The sequence below is a fragment of the Aegilops tauschii genome, chromosome 5 (genome assembly GCF_002575655.3).
Source record: "Aegilops tauschii subsp. strangulata cultivar AL8/78 chromosome 5, Aet v6.0, whole genome shotgun sequence".
Taxonomy (NCBI): domain Eukaryota; kingdom Viridiplantae; phylum Streptophyta; class Magnoliopsida; order Poales; family Poaceae; genus Aegilops; species Aegilops tauschii.
In genome coordinates this window covers 63,834,739-63,855,733 of record NC_053039.3, presented here as the reverse complement: position 1 = coordinate 63,855,733, position 20,995 = coordinate 63,834,739, and the positions used below count along the sequence as shown (strand labels likewise).

Sequence of the window (20,995 nt, the reverse complement as noted above, 5' to 3'; positions counted from 1 at the left end):
TCACCGGTATGTTACTTGCCCGAGATTTGATCGTCGGTATCTCGATACCTAGTTCAATCTCATTACCGGCAAGTCTCTTTACTCGTTCCGTAACACATCATCCTGCAACTAACTCATTAGTCACAATGCTTGCAAGGCTTATAGTGATGTGCATTACCGAGTGGGCCCAGAGATACCTCTCCGCCAATCGGAGTGACAAATCCTAATCTCGAAATACGCCAACCCAACAAGTATCTTTGGAGACACCTGTAGAGCACCTTTATAATCACCCATTTACGTTGTGACATTTGGTAGCACACAAAGTGTTCCTCCGGTAAACAGGAGTTGCATAATCTCATAGTCATAGGAACATGTATAAGTCATGAGAAAGCAATAGCAACATACTAAACGATTGAGTGCTAAGCTAACGGAATGGGTCAAGTCAATCACGTCATTCTCCTAATGAGGTGATCTCGTTAATCAAATGACAACTTATGTCTATGGCTAGGAAACATAACCATCTTTGATTAACGAGCTAGTCAAGTAGAGGCATACTAGTGACACTCTGTTTGTCTATATATTCACACATGTATTATGTTTCCGGTTAATACAATTCTAGCATGAATAATAAACATTTATCATGATATAAGGAAATATATAATACTTTACTATTGCCTCTAGGGCATATTTCCTTCATGATCATACCGGAAAGAATCAAAAAATTTGAACTCTTGCATGATCTAACAATATTTCCAGAGGTGCGTGGACGGGTCCTCCTTCGTCCCATGCTTTGGACAGGGCTGGTTCAACAGATAAGACAAACGGTCCGGATTAGGACTTGGCCTTCCACCGCGCTGGGGCGGTTTACCCTTACGCCGCTGGCCCTTGTCATGTGCATTAGTATTAGCCACAAAGTCTAAACTGTGGTCCGCCTTACGCTTGCCGCCGTTTCCATGACCCGCCGGGTTGTGGTGCTGCCCCTTGGCGTTGCCGCTCTTTTTTCCCTTCCCTGTCTTATCATCGTCAGACTCGGGATCCTTGGTACTATCAGAGTAGGCATACTTCACCAGTGCAGCCATGAGGGTTCCCATGTCATTACAATGACGTTTGAGCCGTCCCAACTTCAACTTCAGGGGTTCAAACCGGCAACTGCCTTCCAATGTTAAAACTGTGGTGTCAGCGTTGATGCGGTCCGATGAATGCAAAATCTCCGAAACCCGGCGCACCCAATGGGTTGTTGGCTCTCCTTCCTCCTGGACACAGGAATCTAAGTCCACAATTGACATGGGCTGCTTGCATGTATCCTTGAAATTCTGAATAAACCGGGCTCTCAACTCGTCCCATGACCTGATAGAATTAGCCGGTAAGCTCTTTAGCCAAGTGCGGGCCGTCCCTTCTAGCATCATGGTGAAGTATTTCGCACATGCCGCATCATCCACATCCAGCATCTCCATGGCCATCTCATAGCTTTCGACCCATGTTTCAGGGGATAAATCGGCGGTGTAATTCGGCACCTTGCGCGGGCCCTTGAAATCCTTGGGCAGGCGCACATTGCGCAACGCCAGGACGAGACACGGCACTCTCAAAGAACTAGAGGTAACTCCTGGTTCCACCAATGTGGTTAGACGAACCGGAGTAAACTGACGGGCTTCATGCTGCACCGCTAACTCGGCCTCTCTGCGTGCTCGAGCCCGGTCCACCACCTCCTGTGCATCACCAGCACCACCCGCCGGGTTATTGCCACGGGGCGGATCACGGTTCCGCGCATTGCTTGACACTGCCGGTTCATCCATACGCCTGCTGTAACTCCGGCTTGGACGGGGAGTGGAATGAATTCGATCGCGACTATATGAATAAGCCTCCTGTTGAACCAAGGCTGTCTGAAGAAGCTCCTTAACCCGACGCGTCTCGACAGCCGCTGGAGAATCTCCTTCGATCGGGATGGCAGCCAGCCGTGAAGCGGCAGCGACAATGTTGTCCATCAGGTTAGAATAACGACCCGGTGGCGTGGGGACATGCGGTGCTACAATGTTGTTTTGATGAGGCGGATCCACCAAACGTGGCTGAACCGGCGCTCCTGCTCCAGGTGCCTCCGCCCGGTTTACCACCGGCAGATTACTGGTCCCTGCTCCTGGGGTGTTAAAGAGATTTCTAGCGTCATAAACCGGCGGCAGGCGAGATCGGTGCCTCCTCTTCAGGACTTCGTTCGACCCACTCTGATCCAGCATAATCCGGTAAGCTTGTGCATCCAAAGCGGCCCGCTCCGCGGCTATCCTGGTATCCTCAGCTGCTAAGTCGGCTTTGGCCTGGGTGATCTGATCTTTCACTTTCGCGATTTTCGCATTGTGCGCATCCTGATCCGTCGGGTTAACCTCCGCCATCAGCGTTGCCCACGCGTCAAACAAATCAGATAGAACCTGAGCTGGCGGTCGCACAGGGCCTCCTGCCCCGGCCGCTGTTGCCGCTGCCGATCTGGAAATCATCGCCGCTGCGGTTGAAGAGTGGAGTGCCGGTTGCGTACCGGCCATGAAGATCGCAACCCGGTTTGGCAGATCAAAGGGGTCCGGAATACTGTCGCCATCGGAACAGCCCCCAACCCGGCCATCTTGTAACTGATATAACGACTCGGTCTCTCCGGTCGATAACTCATCGCCGGAATAAACGACGGTCTCACCACCAGATTCCGATCTATCCTCAGATTCCCCTCCATGGATAACTCCCACGAAGGCACGCTTCATGAAAGGCTTAACCCGGGCAGATCTCGCATGCTGAGCCGTTTCGACGAGGTCGGTGCAGATGTCCGGCTCAGGGCCCGGTTCACTGATCTTGCCAATGAAAACGTGTATGCCACCAAAGGGGACCCGGTACCCGTACTCGATTGAGCCGGCCTCGGGGCCCCAGCCTGCATCGTCGATGTAGAGCTTGCCGCGACGACTCTTGGTCATCCGGCCCACAGCGTAACCCTTGAGTCCTTCGAAGTTGCCCTCCAAGAACTTGAAATCATCGTGCGATAGCCCCACGGTGGGCGCCAACTGTCGTGGTTTTGTCACGGCAGATGTCCTAGAGAAAGGACTTAGTCGTGGAGCCATCGCTACGGGTTAACTTAAAGGGGTTAAAGCGGACAAGGGACGCAAGAGAGTTTTATACTAGTTCGGCCCCTTACGATGAAGGTAAAAGCCTATGTCTAGTTGTGATGGAATTGCTGGGGTTTCGATGACCAGGGAGCGAATACGCTTTGCCTGAGTCTCGAGTTGTTGTCTGTTGTCCCTGAACCGCCGCCGGGTCGTCCCCTTATATACATGGGTTGACGCCCGTCGGTTTACAGAATCCCGAGGCCGGCTCATAATCGTGTTCGGCTCGGTCTCTGCTACTTCTATCTTAAAACACAAGTTTACATATCAATGTCGGTTTATGTCTACAGGCCTTAAACCAGCTTTGGGCCCTGGGCCTCCATAAAGCGTCACCGTCTGTCTTCATGGACTTTAGATACAGATGAACTACTTATGGGGTTAACCCGGCCTCTCCTGGCCGGTTTACACCCAGTGGTAATATCCCCAACATATATGGTGAAGAAGATCTGAAGCAAATGGGTCTCAAGGAGGACTTTAACTGGTCTGCACCTCCACCGAAGAAATACAAGAAGGTCAAGGTTCCTTCCTTGGTGGCCAGCTCATATTCTTCATCGTGTGAAACCGACGAGCATAAAGACTTGGACGACACTGCGGCAGGCCCTACAACAACAAACGACCCCAACAACGCTGGCGCTCCTTCATCAACTTGATATTCTTCAGGGGCGTTAGTCCTCATTTTCAATCCTTTTGGTCATTCGATGACAAAGGGGGAGAAATTTGAGTTAGTCTTCAAGCGGGTCTATCTTATAAGGGTGTTTTTTTGCTAAGTTACAACGCTCGTTCTTCTGATGACTTTGCTGGATCGAGTTGTAAACTTAAACTCTATGGTGGCCTGATATTTTTGTTGTGCTTTTCCGCATGCTTATTCCTCGTTAATGTTAATGCACGCATGTTGAATTACATCAGCCACCATATTTCATCATGCATTTCAAATTCTTCATATTATATGTCAAATGCGTGTATGAATTACAAGATATAGGGGGAGATCTCCATGATTCTACTCTTCAAGTGTGCATTGCTTCAAAAGCAAAATCCTCACTATACACATCTTCAGGGGGAGTTCTTCTATATCTTGCAACCAAATTCCTCAATGTCAGTATTTACACTTCATATGTTTATTCCCGTTAAAAACTTAACCTATATTGTCATCAATCACCAAAAAGGGGAGATTGTAAGTGCATCTAGTGCCTCTTAATGATTTTGGTGTATTGAAGACTTATAGGTTAAGGGACTAATGTGTTTATGAGTGTACACATGTCTATAAGTCTATGAGGAGTTTGATATTTACAAAGAAAGTCGACCCCTAAAAATGAAGTTCTTCGACTGAAGACTTTCTGAAGACTTTGAAAGTGAAGAAATTGGTGTGACCTTGAAGACTAGGTATCCATTCGAGGAACATGAAGCGTGAAGACTTTTGTTTTCGTAGTTTCATTTTCTCTTTCTTGAGTCATAGGAAACACCGTACTGTTAAAGGGGGTCGAGGAAATACTAAGGAAAAAAATTCATGTGATGCTCAACTCAAAATCCTACACCTACCAATCCCTTCGAGTGAAGCCATTGGAAATCTCATACAATTCAGTCATATTCTTCAGTGACAAAGACGAAGCTCTTCTGGTCTCTGAGGAATTTGTTCTAACTGAGGAGTTAGGAATTCACCAGTGCGGATTGCCTACACAGTGAGGAACATGATAGCCCTGAGGAATTTGAGCCTCAAATATCTGACCGTTGCTGTGCTACGCGCCAGCTATCCCAAAATATCTACCCACCTAACGGTCATATCATTGAAGGGCATTTATGTCTTATCATGTCGGGCTGCTCCCTATGTTATAAATAGCCGCCCCCTACAACCACTAGCTGGTTGGCAGCTCCGAGAGAAACTGACACTTGTCATTTGAGAGCATCCCATCCTCCGAGGACTTTGAGCGAAAATCATCAAGTGAGAAAAACCCAAACCCAAACACCTACAAACCCAAAGTGATTGAGCATCACTGAAGAGATTGATCTTGCGTAGATCCGACGCTTGTTACCTTTGAAGACTGTGCTTCTTCCAGACGGTTAGGCGTCATGGTCTAGAGCATCCAAGAGGAAATTGTGGATCGCCGAGTGACCGAGTTTGTGAAGGTTCAAAAGTCAACTGAAGACTTACCACGAGTGATTGGGTGAGGTCTGTGTGACCTTAGCTCAAGGAGAATACGGTGAAGACTGTGTGTCCAGGACTGTGTGTCCTCAGGTTTAAATACCTAGCCGCTCCAACCAGACGTACAACTGAGACAGCAGTTGGAACTGGTCTACCAAATCATTGTCTTCACCAAGCTTACTGGTTCTATTTCCTCAACTCTTTCATTTCCTCATAACTGCGTTGTTCACTTGTTCTTATATGTGTTTGAAGACTTTGACTTAAGACTTTCTCAATTTCCTCAGTTCAAATTCTTCAATCTGTTTGTCTTCATCCTGTGTTATCCTGTGTTTACGCTTTCTGTACTCTGTGCTTGTCGTCATTTCATCATGATGACCATGCTTGTGTTCTGTTATGTTTACTTTTGAGTACTTATTCCGCTGCAAGTAGTTCTTCGCTAAGGAATTTCCTCACCTGCAAATTCCTTAGTGAAGAATTTATAAAAATCGCCTATTCACCCCCTCTAGTCGATATAACGCACTTTCATTGGCCCATTAGGGGAACAGGCCAGTAACGGGCCGGAAGTAATCGAGGGCCGGAAAGGAGCCCAAGAACGTATGGGCCGTCAGTAGGCCGAAAGCTAATACGGGCTGGAAACGACCCATGTGAATAATGGGCCGTTAATGGGTACAAAGAAATTTACTGTTCATTATGGGCTAGAGTCACTATGGGCCACTAAAGGGCCTAAAGTTACGAAAGGCCTCATATGGGCCGAAAGACGTCGTGGGCCATACATGGGCCGAAAGCGAAACGGGCTGGTGTTATATTCGAGGACCCACATGACGTTGTTGGGCCGATTTCGGGAAGGCCCTAACGGGCTGTGAGTTACCGGGCCATAAAATGGGCTATTTGCGAACAGACCGTTAACAGGCTTTTAATGGGCCAGGCTGCTAACTTTTGACCAAGTCAAACGGGCCGGCCTTTGTAAGCTAAATGGGCCAGTGGTGGGCCCTCGCACGTGTCGACATATCATAGGGGCCTATCTGACCCAATGACAACCTGACACGTGTTTTCTCCGGCCAATGAGAATTTTACACGTGGAAAATCCCCATTGGTCCGGGTTGTTAACGGGTTATCGGATCCAAACCGGAACCCGATAGCTTAACGGCGACCCGTTACGGTGGATGCCACGTGTCGTTCACCCTTGACGAAAGCACTTCTGTGACACGCGATTTATCGTCATGGAAGTGGACACTTCCGCGATGATAATTTTGGTAATGTCATGGAACACTTCTACGACGGTATAGGTATGACTATCTTGATTCTGTCATAAAATCGTCATGGATGTACATGCATGACAGAAAACGTGACCTACTGTGACAAACATGTATCATCACGGAAGTGTATTCTTTTTGTAGTGGCATTTCTAACCGATTCCCTAAAACTTAAGGGAGTAAAAGGCTTAGTGGAGTATAAATACTCCACTAAGTTTTGGCCGGACCTAGCCGATCCCCTAAATATAACAGAGTAAATTCTTTTTCTTCTAAACTTTGCAATTCTAGTATAAATTGCAACTAGATACTGGCACACATATATAAACTATACATAAATTTGAATGTTCAACCAAATTACGAATATAGTTCACAAACCGAATTCAAAATTTACAAACCGAATTCAAAGTTTACAAACCGATTTTAAACATGCCGAATGGTTCAAATGTAGCAAATAGCATTTCATAGAACAACCAGGACTCGCTTAGATGTTGATGCTCAACAAGATCTTGTTGGAGCTGAGTATGAACTTGACGGTTCACGATCTTGCGATGCCTCTCAAGGAATCTCAAGATCATGTTTGTATCATACTCTGGCTCAACCGGAGTCCCGTTGGTGATGTACCTAAAGTTCTCAGGCATATCTCTCTCGTCTTCAGTGATCATGTTATGCAATATGATGCAACAAGTTGACTCGCCATAGAACCTTGGAGTTCCAGTACTCGGCAGGGTCACGAACAATTGCAAAGCGCTTCCGAAGCACACCGAAGGCTCTTTCCACGTCTTTTCTTGCAGCTTCTTGACATTAGGCAAAGTGAGTGTTTTTGTTTGGACATGGATTTTTTTTTGACCAAGGTGGCCCATGATGGATAGATGCCATCCGCAAGGTAGTAACCCATCGAGTAGTTGTGTCTGTCGACCGAGTACTCGGAAGCGGGAGCTTGACCTTTGATAAGCCTGGAAAACAGATGTGATCCCGATAGCACATTCAAGTCATTGTGAGAGCCAGGCAAACCAAAGAATGAATGCCATATCCAAAGATCATTCCATGCAACTGCCTCAAGAACAATGATCGTTGGACTGTTGACGTGGCCTTTGTACCGACCCTTTCAACCTGTTCGACAATTTTTCCATCTCCAGTGCATACAGTCAAGTGGTCCAAGCATCCCTGGTCGTCCGCTTGCTTCACTCTCAGTCATCAGCCTTTGGGTGTCTTCCTCGGTTGGTGCTCTCAAGTACTCCAGGCCAAAGACAGCGATCATTGCTTTGGTGAACCTTCGAACAGCCTCCAAGATTGTGTCTTCGCCAATGCGTACATAGTCATCAATAGCATCGGCAGAACATCCATATGCCAAGACTCGAACATACGCGATGCATTTCACCAGAGGGCTTGCACTGATCTCTCTAGATGCATTTCTCTGGAGCTTGAACCAGTCATCATATCTCTCAACGGCTTTTGCAATGGTTAGAAAAAGACTTGTGTGCATATGAAAGCTTCGGTGAAAGTACTTCTCCGGATATGTTGGGTTTAGATAGAAGTAATCTCTCATGATGTTGGCATGGCCCTCCACTCTATCACGGTTGATGTGTATGCAGCCAAATTGTGATCCTCTCCTCGGCCAAACATCATCATTGAAAATCATGCCTAAAACGGTGTCAAAGTCATCGTCGTTTTCTTCCACCTCTTCGCACGACGATGAGTCCTCCAACGCGATCTCCCTCAACCTCTTCATCTACAAACCAAACGGTTCGGTTCAATCAAACGGCTCAGTTCAAAGAGAAAAAATAAGGGGCAGCCCGGTGCATGTAGCTCCTGCTTGCGCAGGGTCCAGGGAAGGGTCCGACCACTTTGGGCCTATAGTACGCAGCCTTTCCCTACATTTCTGTAAGAGGCTGTTTCCAGGACTTGAACCCGTGACCTCGGTTCAAAGAGAAACAAACAAAAAAACTCACCTAGGCAATTCTTCGAACACTTGGGGTGTGGTGGTGGTGCAAAAGCCGGCCGGCGTGGTTTAGACCGAAGCGGCGAGCAACAGGTGACCTGCAGCTGTGCGCAAGCAAGGTGAGATGCGGCAGCCGCTAGAAAAAGAAGAAACTCGAAAGGAAACAGATGAATCAATAATGGCGACGAGGATGGCGTTTCACCTTGATTCCGGCGACGGCGATGGGGGCTGAACGAGCTGGCCGCCGGACAAAACGACAACGAAGGGCAAGGGATGGAACGAGGTAGCGGCGGGGCCGGCGGGGGACCGACGGGAGGCGCGCCGGCGAAGATGCAGCGGCCACGCGAACGTGAGAGAGAGTCGCTGATTTTTACTCGGCCGCACATCGGTGGAGTAAAAATAGGGAAGTTTTGGGGGCCCGAGTAAAAATATACTCCACTAACCGGAGATAGGGGATCGCTAGGTGCCGGCTAGTGGAGTAAAATCAAAATTTTACTCCACTAACCGGTTACAGGGATCGGTTAAAAATGGCCTAAGACAACCACTGAACCGTCCCTGCAAAAAAAACCACTGAACCGTAAATAGTACTACCTCCGTCTCGGTGAATAAGTCATTCGCGTAGTTCTAGGTCGACGATTTAACTATCTAAATATATATTATACGTGACAAAAAATATATATTTAGAAACTACATCCGTGTACAAATCTAGTGATATACTTTTCATGACATATAACACATATTTAATTGCTCAAATTGATGACCTAGAATTACGCGAATGACTTATTCACCTAGACGGGGTAGTAACAGGTTTGGCATGACGCATCACGACCATCGACTATGAGGTGACTTGGAGCGATCGCAGCCCTTGGTTGACTGAATGTAAACCGCATCCTTCTTCAGGCTTATCGTAGCACCAGGTGTGATTCCTTAGCGTTTGGGCCCGTGAGATTAGAAATCAGAATGGATTTGTTGCCATGGCCAGGAAATCGTGATTGTGCTTGTCAAAAAAAAGATGTCGATAACTGCCACACGTGTGGGCATTAAGGGGTCTGCCCACACGTTTTGTGTGGTGTTTAAAAGGACCAGCCCACACGCCTACGTGTGGGTAAAACAATTAGCGCCCACACGTTTCTTTTTTTCCTTGCGGTCCCTCACACAGCCTATGTGTGGGCAAAATGCATAACGCCCACACGACCTCTCTCAGCCACCTACCTCATGGTCCCACACGCCCCCGCGTGATAGTCACCATGCGTCCAGGCAGTTGCCATGGTCCGAACCCTCTTCAATGGCCGTTTAACTGCAGTTGCCATGTCGCTGAACTACAGTTGCCTGTCGGACAACTACAGTTGCCATGGTTGCTCAACTGCAGTTGCCATCTCAGGTCAAGTGCCAGATGCCATTTTGAACAACTGCAGTTGTTGCCATGTATGGTCTGGTTTACTATAGTTGCCATGATTTAAAAACTTTAGAGATTGCCACCTACTAACACTAAGCAGTTGCCATGTATGGTCTGGTTTACTATAGTTGTCATGATTTAAAAACCTTAGGAGTGGCCACCTACTAACACTAGGCAGTTGCCGTGTAGCGCTACAAAGAGACATGGCAAAACAACATGTTCGGGTAAAAGAGAGAGTTGCCATCTGCTTACAAGCACACTAGGACAGTTGCCGTGTACCCTGCAAAACACATGGCAACTGACATGTTCGGGTAAAAAAAAAAAGAGTTGCCATCTGCTTACAAGCACGCTAGGGCAGTTGCCATGTACACTGCAAAACGCATGGCAACCGGAAGCTTGGGTATGGAGAAAGGAGACGGGCGTGTGGGCGAGATGTCAAATGCCCACACACTAGCCCTTGTGCGGGAGTGAAAACTGGCGTATGGGCGAACTGCTAAACACCCACACACCAGTCCCTCCGTGTGGTGAAACAGACGTGTGGGCGACCGGGTGAATGCCTATACACCAGCCCAGTCCTACGTGGCATCACAAACATGTCAAGATTCGTGCACCCACAAACGGACACGGATCCACGCGTGTGGGCGAGATGCAAGCGCCCACACGTGTGGTCGTTAGTGTTTCCGGGAAAAAAAAAGGAAATCGTGATTGATACGTATCCGTCCTAACCGCGTATCCTGGAATGGAATGGAATGGAATGCAGTCAATGGACGTCCTGGAATGGAATGGAATGCAGTCAATGGACGTCCTGGAATGGAAACGAACACTGCCACCGCGCTCGACTCTGGATTCTGATATAGAGAGTACTCACGAGCACCGCGCTCACCGCCAGCCGTCGCCACGGACGCCAAGTGCTCCACCTCCGGGATCTTCATCTTCAGGCGGCCTAAGCCGAAACCGTCCGGAAACAGCCCCTTCCCACTCGCCGGAGTTCGCGCGATCCTCGCCGGTGCCGGCATACCTCGGCCCCGTTCTCGATGGCAGAGGCAGACCTTGAACGGTCAACACCTTCTTCAATGGTCGACGGCCTTAAACCAGGGCAAAGGAAGGTTTTGTTCGGCTCGTTCAAGAGGAACTTGATTGAAGAAACTAAGGTGTGTGTGTGCCAAAGTGTTCCTGAATTTATTTTGTGGGAGAAAAGAGCTGTTGAATTTGCGCATTTGGAGCCAACAATCATGGCATATTCCTAAATTTGTTATACCTTCGTTGGCTACAGGTGGCGGACCTGGCTGCTTATGTGTCAGAACACGCAGCATGCCACCATGGCGATCGGAGCCTAGCAGGCATAATCGTAGGAATGGCTCAAGATTTTGTTGGCAGCAACAATATCAGTCTCTTGGAGCCCCGCGGCCAGTTCGGTACCAGGTGCCGAGGGGGCGAAGACGCTGCTGATGCCGCGTATATCTTCACCAGATTAGCACCTATCACCCGTTTAATTTTTCCAGAGGATGATGACCTTCTTCTCGACTATTTGAATGAAGATGGAAAGTCAATTGAACCCAGTTGGTAATGTCATCTCCTTGAACATTCACCATGCATGATTGCAAATGGGTTCATTTTTGTGCGCCTAAAATATGCCACCTTTTCTTCAGGTATGTGCCAATCATTCCCATGGTTTTGGTCAATGGAACTGGCATTGACAATGGGTCAAACAGCTATGTCCCAAACTATAATCCAAGAGACATTATTGCTAATCTAAAAAGGTTACTCAATGGAGAGACTGTGATACCAATGGACCCTTGGTACAAGGGGTTCAAGGTCAGCTAGTCCTGTCACATTTCTTTGATGCAAATTTGGCTCCTTAATTCAACATTGATTTTTCATGCAATTTTCTGTTCATAACATGACAGGGCTCTTTGAAGAAGACAAGTTCAAAGGAAGCTGGTGTCACATATACCATCACTGGTGTTATAGAGGAAGTTGATGACACCATGCTTAAAATTACCGAGCTTCCCATCCCCTGCTGGACTACAGATTACCAAGAGTTCCTTGAATCCATGTGTCCTTGGTGGCATGATGAGGACAAGGACAAGGAACCACCATTTCTAGAGGTAGGTAATACTCCCTCCGTCCGAAAAAACTTGTCCCTCAAATGGGTGTATCTAGCATCAAGTTAGTGCTGGATACATCCATTTGAGGCACAAGCTTGTGACAAGCTTTTTCGGACAAAGGGGGTACTTATACAAATAGTTCCTTCTCTGGGTTTCAGATGATTTGACTTTATCGACCGCAACCAATTTATAGGGAATATCGTCGGAATGTGATCATGCAAATGTAGAGTTTGGTGTTATCTTGAGTGAGCAAAACATGAATATAGCAAGCAAGAAGGCCTTGAGAAGAAATTCAAGTTGACAAGCAGAGTAGGAACAACAAACATGCACTTGCTTGACTCAGACGGGAAGATCCGAAAATATGACACCCCAGAGGACAGTGAGTATCTCTATCTAATATGGACATGGATTGCAACTACAAACCCCTTCTCTTCTTGTGGATTTGAATCTGAAATGGTGTTACCTTTTTCAGTACTTAAAGAGTTCTTCAAACTGAGGCTCAAATTCTATGGCAGAAGAAAGGTACTCCTCCGTTCACAAATATAAGATGTTTTAACTTTTTTTCCGAATCAGATGTATATAGACACGTTTTAGATGTATTACATATTGAAATATTCAAAATATCTTATATTTGTGAACGGAGGGCGTACATTTTAACCTTTTCCTTTGCGATGATGTTGTCGAAATGCAAACTGCCACATTAACTGATTTATGCTGTGCAGGAAGTAATGTTAGAAAATATTAGGAAAGAGTTGTTGATGCCTAAGAACAAAGTGAGGTTTATTCTTGCTGTTATTTCCGGGGACATCATAGCCAATAACAGGAAGAGGGCAGAGCTATTCCTGGAGCTTAAGCAGAAGGGGTATGAGCCTTTCCCAGAGGAAAAAATTACGGCAGAGCCGGTTGCTGTAGGAGCTACAGCAGTAGATGAAGCTGCAGCAGGAGTTAATGCGAGTGAATATGAGTATCTTCTCGCAATGACAGATGGTACCTTGACTCCAGAGAAGGTACAGGAGCTCATCGCACTGCAGAAGAATTTAGAGGGCAAAGTTGAAAGTCTCTGCAAAACAACTCCAGAGACTCTTTGGCTGAGAGACCTTGATGCTCTTGAAAAGGAATTGGATGTAATTAAGCAATGTTTCTCTCTGATGTTTTGCCTGATGTAATTTGTTTCACCGCTTCTCACTCGCTGATTTTGATACAGGTGATTGATGCCAAATTTGAAGCTGAAGAACAGGTGCGGGAAAAAGCAGCACTACTCAAGGAACAGCGTTGGAACACTCTTGTCAAATCTCAGAAGGTACAGAGTAACACAATAAGTGATAAAGTTCTCGAGTTAGAGAGGACTAAGGCAGTACATGTTGCTCTTTACTAATAAAACAATAAAACAAATTGGAGTCATGGTTTATTTGCTGCTTTTACAACTCAATTTGACAATTTCATAGGCAAGTGCACCAGTGAGAGATGACGACAACGGAGCGTTTGAACTAAAAAATCGTCTGCTTGCTTATGATCTTGATGAGTCCTCTCCAGAACATAGTGGTAGTGCCAATGTACAATGTTGTGTGTTTGTGCACATCTCTTACAGAAGCTTAAGCTGATGGCGTGACCACTGGTGCAGGCGCGGAAACTGAGAATACAGATGGACAGCAGAAAAGGGGAAAGAAAAGAAGGAACGAGCCAAGCAAAAGAGGCAGCAACTGCAGTGCTCCTTCTCCTGGGAAGAAGGTGCGGAAGATGAGGGAATCCCCCCTTCAACAAGAGGAGCGGCCTCGATTTGCGTGAGCGCTTCAGCAGCAATAGAAGATGCTGATCTCTCAGCCTAAGAGGAAAGCAATCTACATCCATTCTGGCCGCGTGTAGGCTGGCGTAGTCCCAGTTCCCTGCGATCCTGATGGGCTGATAGGGATAGACCAGTTCTGCACATCATGTCTTTTGCTGCTGTTATGTGTGGCAGTTTCGCTTTAGTTCCTGGTGGTTTGTAAGACACTGTGGCTTCTGTTAATAGAAATCGGAGAGGGAGCTCTCTTAATCAAAAAAAAAAAAAACATCCATTCCAGTCGGGAGCGACGATATTGACTCTAGATGAAGAAGTGTACTGGACCTGAGCGACCATAATGGCTACTCCCATGAAGAGTAAACTCCTAAGCACAACGGCCCAGAGAGTGCGTGGGCTGCAGTGAGACTGTCTAGTTTCCGTGTCGGGGTACTCCGTTTATGGTCCATGCATTGAGATGATAGCTATGGAGGGGGCACTCATTGTGCGTTGAGTCGGCATTTTCCGGCTTGAGTATGCCGGGTGCGCCAGGATCGCTGGGCAGGCGCGGACTTAGATTTAGCGGATTGACCTGTCCCAGGTCAGCATATGATGTGTCTAAAAGGGACCTGTGATTAGGAAGTGAGAGCTGAATACCGCACAACTACAGGGAGAATTGTCTATGGAATAATAACATCTAACTATCTATATATCTTCTAAAATAAGGGAATTGTTATTAAGGCACAAGAAAAGGAATGGCTTAGATTAAGCAGCAACAAATAACAGCAATGAACGGTTCAGATTGACATGTAAAAGATAACTAATTTAGGAGGAGTAAGTCAGGAGATAGACGCAGTCATTGATGTAATTTTATTTTTTACTGGTCGCTTAATTTTTCATTGTCTTTCCATTGTACTAGCTACTATTCTTTTTCTTGATAATTATAATATATAAGATGCCCCTTCAGTATCTTTTTTTTAAGAAAGACTCTAGTAATGAAAAAAATAGTGAACGGAATCCTCCTTGAAATGGATGTACCTACAATTTCAAGGCCCGGCTAACAATTTGGGCTGAAAACCATGCCGTTATTCTACCCTATTGCATCGCAAACAGACCCACCCTCAGGTTTCACTGATTTGTCAAGTTACCATCACAGCGAGATGAAAGATGGAAACTAACTGAAATCCCAGGAAATGCTGACTGGTAGATCAGGTCCAGAAGCTCGGCTCAAATATGCACATGGTGATTTCTGAGGCAAACCAAAATAACATTTCACCTAGAGTGAAACTTATGTCCAGGGAGAAAGTAGTTCAAAGAAGCAAGCTTCCCCTTCCTTTCTTGATTTTACTTGCCTGCTATGAATGCTATCTAGAGGTGTGCACTCACTAATTTAAGATTACCTGAGCAGAAGGCTAACATGATGTTCTAGCATTCCAGATACTCCTTTAGATCCAGCTTCAATGAACTATTCCAGTATATCTCAGAGCTACCATGCTCAGAAATTGTTGAAGTAGCTGGCTCCAATGAAGCGCTCTCCAGGGCCTCAGCTAAATCTGAATCCCAAAGCCCTGAACTGCAAGCCTTCCTGTAGACATCAAAACCTGCAGCTTTCAGACCTTCTGAGAAGAAATTATTTAGTGAGGGACTCTCCAAGCTTATGTCTCTTAGTAATTCACTTGCAGCATCAGAACTACGAAATATCAAAGCTGAGCATGTCTTATCCAACAATCTTAGATCAAAATCCTTTGAGAAGACATGATGCAATCTTGCAAGGCGTGATCTCAGCTCTTCTGCAGATGTCTCCCTAAAGCCCCACAAGAAAACAACACTCTGGGTGCTCACTGTCCTTGTGGTATCTGACTCATTATCATTAGTGCAGTCAACACCATCAGATTCTTCCACCATGCAACCGGGATAAAGAATGTTACGGTGATCTTCAACTGTGTAATGTTGCTCACCAGACTGAGATTGACACTTGGGAGTGATTTTAAGTAACTTGCTTAGCTTAGCAAATAATTTTGTTATTCTCAGAACATTTTCTCCACTTTTTGTGACACCCTTGGTACCATCTGCGCAAACCAAGAAAGAGAGAACGGGAGTTCAATTCAAAATGCCACTAAGAAAGCACTATAATAATGTATGCAACAATTTAAGGCTCACACCTACTACTAGTTACAAATAATATACTTCATTTTCTAAAATATGATGAGCAAGGAGAAACTCCATAGTTTATTAGCAACATGGTGTGTTAATTAAGTTAGCTGGAACTGTACCTTGCAGTGGTATTTCTATTTCCATTGGCACAAAGTACTGTCTCTGTAAGTAACTCAGAGCCGCTTGTATATTCTTCGCTTTTCTCAAAGGGCTAATTTCTCGCCACAAGTGGCCAATATCAACAACACTAGAGAAAACCAGCCTCGAAGAACACATAAATTCATGCAGGTTCGGCGGAAGAGGCGCAATAAATTGTGTGTGCATCATTGTTAGGTCTGAGAAAGAAAAAAATAAGTTATACTATTTTATAAATGACAGGTCGATAAAAAACTAGTGATGGATCAACATACCATTCAAGCAATTGTATGATATGATTGGTTTCTCTGAAGATGCTACTAGATCAATAACTTCCCGAAATCCGCGAAACTTCAAATTCTGCTCATCTTCCAATTTTTTTATGTCCATCTGACAAAAAAGAGTTCCCAAAGGAAAAAAAATTGAAACCAGATTAAGATTACGCCATTTAGTTACATTTAAATGGTGTTGCCAAGTTTTAGGGATACAAACCAGGAGAAGATTTTTATCCTCTGCAGAACTAGTAAAGATCACACGCACAGCCCTAGGCACCCCACCTTTATCCGGAACAACAAGAGGTACAAGATCACCAGAGGTACCATTTACTGTCTGCAGTATAGCTCAACATCATCAATGATTTGGAGTTATATTTTATACAGATTGCGCCCTACGGGTGAGCACATACAAATCAGACCCTGCTAAAAGCATGTCATCTATTCCACATTTGTCAGTTCTTTATCACAGCACCTAGCTCTTGTAGCCAAAACAACAGTAAAAATACTAAAGAGCGTGAGAAAGTGAATATATTATGTTTTTCCTTGGAGGAGTCTAATAGTGTCACATTCGCAAAAAAAAAGAGTCTAATAGTGTTAAGAAAATGACTTATTTTTGGACAAACCATGAAATGTAAAGTGGAGAAACCACACCTCCAAAACAAGTTGAACTTGGCGATCACTGCAAACATCGATGGTCATACTGGGCCTTGAACCATATGATTCACTGCCCATGATTAGTTTCCTGAGAGAACTAACTAAAGATCCTGCACAGTAAGACTTCATGTTAGGAGACATCTAACTATCTAAATAATACACAGAGTAGCCTTAGTATTATTTATCGAAAGTGCCCTACCATCAGCTGTTTTACTGGGTTCTGCACATCCTTTACGCCAATGCTGAATTCTCGACTTAATTCTAGTTGTAAAAACTGAATCAGCAACGGATGCACTTGCTGATGGAGATGGCTGCTGAAGATGAGGGGTGAAAGTCTTTTTCCTAGCCAAGGATTCTTGCACCCTTGATAGATAAGATATACCTGCCAATATAAAAATTAAGCCCTCTATCAAATAACCAAATTTGCCATTTGTTTGGGTGCATGATATAGGACTCACCATCATAAATGCACATATTAAAATCAAAACCATCACGAGCCATCGATGAAAAGTAAGATGATTGGCAGGAGAAACTATAAGAAGGCATTCCAAGCTGTAGTTCATCTCTGGGAAACAAGTGGAAATTGTACCTGTACAACCAAAAGACCGACAGGAGCATCAGTAATGATGACAGAAATCAATAGACTGGAGCACAGAACAGAGCAAGCATACTCCTCAAAAGGATGAAACCTGGATTAATTAAATGAACCCAAAGTGTAAAATTAAACAGACATTTACAAGCAATAACTCAGATGATCCATAATGAATGGAGATTTTAGTGCTACAGTCATAAGATATGGTCATTACACATGACATAACATCGACCAAAGAATATTCTTTGGGGTAGCAGCGCGAGCAACAGAATTTAGTATGACAAAACTGAAAGCAGGTTTGGCAGGCAATCCTGAGATTTTTCGAGCAGCTTTATTGCTCTTTCATATGTCATTTCTGTGAGATATTTCATGTCCCTGTCAGTTGCTTGCTAGTTTGGAAAGTATGATTTTCTTCGTTTTTATGCAAGGAAAAGTATGCTTCATTTTATTACCAACGATCCAGCTCATTGATTCACAGGAGGATTTTGGTAACTCCCTTTTTTCGAACAGGGTGTTAAAACCCCCGGCCTCTACATCATTGTTATGCACACAACCATCTTTATTGAAATTGACGCAAGGCAGCGAGGCCAAAGACATCAACAAAAGGAGTACAAGACATAGACAACTACGGTAGAAACATCACAAGATATGAATTTAACACCTACGATTAAGTCCACTTCTTCCGCAACAGCGCCGTCAAGAATGGATAAACACCCCCGCGCCATCATTGGCACGTCCAGCCGGAGACAGTCAGGAAAAGTATTTGATCCAGGTTGCCGAAACCAAACACTGAAGACCAGCATCGGCAAGGAGACAACACCTTCAACAAGGTAACGACGCAAGTTCGACGCTGCTAAGCCCAATCAATACATAAGTTCAGAACAAGGTCCCAGACATGAAGCGTTGTTTCAGTCACCATCTTCATGATAGATCTTTCCATAGTCACACGAGTTAGAACTCCATGGCAGTCCCCAGTGGCGCTACCAAATGGTGGGATGAATTCCACCTTAGACCATCACACCGCCATCGGGAGGCCAGTCATGTTGTAGCGCGGAGCTAACCGCTGCCACTCCACACTGGCATGCCCCGACTTGCATATTCCCAGGACCGTTGCCCCCGGCGTCCTCCATGTGAAGAAGCATATGCCACCCTGCTTGATGCAGACAGGGAACCGCCGGCGCACTCCAACCCCATCAGCACAGTAAGTTTGTGCCGCCCTTTCTAACCCAAGTATTGCTGTGTATGCAGACATACAACCGGAGCTGTATTTGCTAAACATTACCATGGTAAAAAGGTCCACCTATATACCAACCTGATCGCATCTTGCCATTTCCCCAAAACTGGAGTAGCAAAGTTTCATTTAAGCACACAAGGTGTTTGACGAAATGCCTCAGTGAGCACACAAGACATAGGCTGATGGGCCACCGCTCCACATACCAGCTAAACTATCTTACGACTGATTTCAGTGCGCACAAGATGTTTGACAGAGTGCTTCTTGCGGAGGAACAGGGGCGAGAGAGGTGCTTACGGGTAGGCGACAACGTCGGAGCCGGAGGCAGAGCCCAGGCGGAACGGGCAGACGGCTATGTGGAGAGGCTGGAAGGACTCGGAGGCGAATTTGGCCTTGAGGTACGCCGTCTCCACCGTGTCGACCGGCAGCGCGCGTCGCCACCCGGTGGGGGCGCCCGTCTTTACCGCCGCGATAGCCACGTAGTCGCACTCCTTCACGTGAGCCGCCAGCTCCCGCAGAGCCTCCGGGAAATTCCTCCTGGTGACCTGCTTCGCCGACGCGGCGGCGGCCATTGGTGGCGGAAGCAGCAGCTGAGCACGACCAAGGTGAGGAACGAGGCGTGCAGTCTGCTCGGCTCGGGGGACCGGGAGGAGGCGGCGGCGACTGAGGGTGGGCCGGGGAACAGCGGCGACGTGGAGCCGGAGGACTGGAGTCGAGTGGTGTTAGTGGCGGCGGTGGCGGCGGTCGCGGGAAGGGGGATGCCGTGGAGGTGGTCGTGGGGCGGCGCCCAGAGACCAGACGCTGCGCTGGGGCGCTGCTATTCGCTGCTTAATGGGCCGCAGACAGTGTGGTCAATTTCACATTGGTCTTTTGTAGGAGTAGAATTTATTGTTGAAAGAATGTAGAATCTAATAATATCGTATGATATAACCAAATTAACAAAAATTAAGTAAAAATTTCATAGTGTTATAATAAAATGCTCATATAAATAAAATAAAATAATCATCCTTTTCGTAAAAATGTTCATATGCTTTTTGAAAACATTCATGTATTTTAAAAAAGTACTAAAATAATTTAAAAAGTGTTCATTTGCTTTAAACGATGTTTGCATATTAAAAAAAGTATGTATGCAATTTTCAAAATATTTCACAAGTTTCAAAAAAATTATTGTGTATTCAAAAAATGTTGAACTATTTCAAGAAGATATGTGTGTGATTTTTAAAAACTTCTCACGTGTTTTGAAAAATATTCCATGTATTTTTTTAAAAGGTGTATTTATCAAAAAATATTTGTATTTTATTAAACAAAAAATAAATAGAGAAAAATAAATGGGAAAAGAAAAAGAAAAACCGCAAAAAACAACTTGGAAATAAAGTAAAAATTAAAAATAAACAAAAATGGAAAAAAGGAAAGATCAAAACTAAAGCAGAAAAAAATGAAAGAGAAAAAAGAAAAAAGAAAATCAAAAAACGAATGGGCCTCGACCCATGTATGTCGCCCTGTAGGTGATCCCGTGATATGTACTTCTAAATCTATTGGAAAAAGTTGGGCTAGCGCAGGGTTGGTGGCAGCGGCGGACCGGTAGAAGTTGGGCTAGCGCAAGGTTCGGACGGGAAAGGTACCTTAGTTGGGATGTGCAATAAATTAGTAAATGACTGAGCTGTTGTTAGAACTGAATGTTTTCGAGACTAGATGGGGTGAATGGTCCTATGAAATAAAAGTACACTCAGTTCTGAGAAGTCAGCAGATTTTACGTAACAAACAACTAGGTTGGTCCTTAGGAGTACTTGGTAGCGGAATAAACATATTGCACGATATTAAGAGGTGAATAAGGAGATCAATGATGTTTAATGGCTTGGATGGTTGGTGTTATCCTACTCTATGTTGATGAAGGCGTCAAATCAAATGATTCTAAAATCACAAGAACGCGTGGTTGTGTCGCACATCAAGCACAACCAACCTATTACAACATGACTTCCACCAAGAAGCATCACTAAGAGGTGAATCTTCACAAAGTAGGAGATCATTGAGGGACGAGGCGATTTGGCGCCCGAGCTCAGCTGAGCCCGATATCATTGCCATCCATTCTGTGATTGGGATCCAGAAAAATCGGTCTGCCAGGATTGCAGTAGTACTTTAGAAATTGGGGCAGGGCGTGGAAATACGGACGGAACAGTGCATCGTACGTGGGACCGAAGGAGGCGGAGGGGTGACGGTTCCGTGCGTGTGGTCTGGTCCGTGGACCAGAACGTTGG

General features: G+C 45.5%; 2 protein-coding genes across 2 annotated transcripts; one reads left to right on the top strand and one right to left on the bottom strand.

Annotated features, from left to right (window-relative positions):
• The first annotated feature begins 10,668 nt into the window (after window positions 1-10,668).
• LOC141023289 (DNA topoisomerase 2-like) lies at window positions 10,669-14,744 on the top strand. The gene is made up of 10 exons (XM_073499840.1): window positions 10,669-10,986; window positions 11,109-11,398; window positions 11,485-11,650; window positions 11,743-11,943; window positions 12,214-12,322; window positions 12,416-12,465; window positions 12,666-13,067; window positions 13,148-13,243; window positions 13,389-13,506; window positions 13,565-14,744. Exons 1-10 carry the CDS (start codon window positions 10,870-10,872, stop codon window positions 13,726-13,728), a joined length of 1,713 nt encoding a protein of 570 aa, XP_073355941.1. The 5' UTR covers window positions 10,669-10,869; the 3' UTR covers window positions 13,729-14,744.
• A 182-nt stretch (window positions 14,745-14,926) lies between these two features.
• On the bottom strand, window positions 14,927-19,579 carry LOC109734931 (poly(A)-specific ribonuclease PARN-like). The gene is made up of 8 exons (XM_020294119.4): window positions 19,038-19,579; window positions 17,376-17,506; window positions 17,117-17,299; window positions 16,915-17,027; window positions 16,481-16,597; window positions 16,264-16,378; window positions 15,973-16,188; window positions 14,927-15,768 (listed from the first exon to the last, which is right to left on the bottom strand). The coding sequence occupies exons 1-8, from the start codon at window positions 19,310-19,312 to the stop codon at window positions 15,125-15,127; spliced, it is 1,794 nt and encodes a 597-aa protein (XP_020149708.1). The 5' UTR covers window positions 19,313-19,579; the 3' UTR covers window positions 14,927-15,124.
• Between the last annotated feature and the right edge of the window lie 1,416 nt (window positions 19,580-20,995).

What these genes read in the sequence shown, in the direction of transcription:
- LOC109734931 (XM_020294119.4), bottom strand. Translation starts at nt 19,312, where the DNA reads ATGGCCGCCGCCGCGTCGGCGAAGCAGGTCACCAGGAGGAATTTCCCG. An exon ending in ACCCAGTAAAACAGCTGATG is followed by an intron (nt 17,028 to 17,116) that starts GTAGGGCACTTT and finishes CTTACTGTGCAG; the next exon opens with GATCTTTAGTTAGTTCTCTC. An exon ending in ATCATACAATTGCTTGAATG is followed by an intron (nt 16,189 to 16,263) that starts GTATGTTGATCC and finishes TTTCTTTCTCAG; the next exon opens with ACCTAACAATGATGCACACA.
- LOC141023289 (XM_073499840.1), top strand. Translation starts at nt 10,870, where the DNA reads ATGGCAGAGGCAGACCTTGAACGGTCAACACCTTCTTCAATGGTCGAC. An exon ending in AGGAACCACCATTTCTAGAG is followed by an intron (nt 11,944 to 12,213) that starts GTAGGTAATACT and finishes GAATATAGCAAG; the next exon opens with CAAGAAGGCCTTGAGAAGAA. An exon ending in TAGTGCCAATGTACAATGTT is followed by an intron (nt 13,507 to 13,564) that starts GTGTGTTTGTGC and finishes CCACTGGTGCAG; the next exon opens with GCGCGGAAACTGAGAATACA.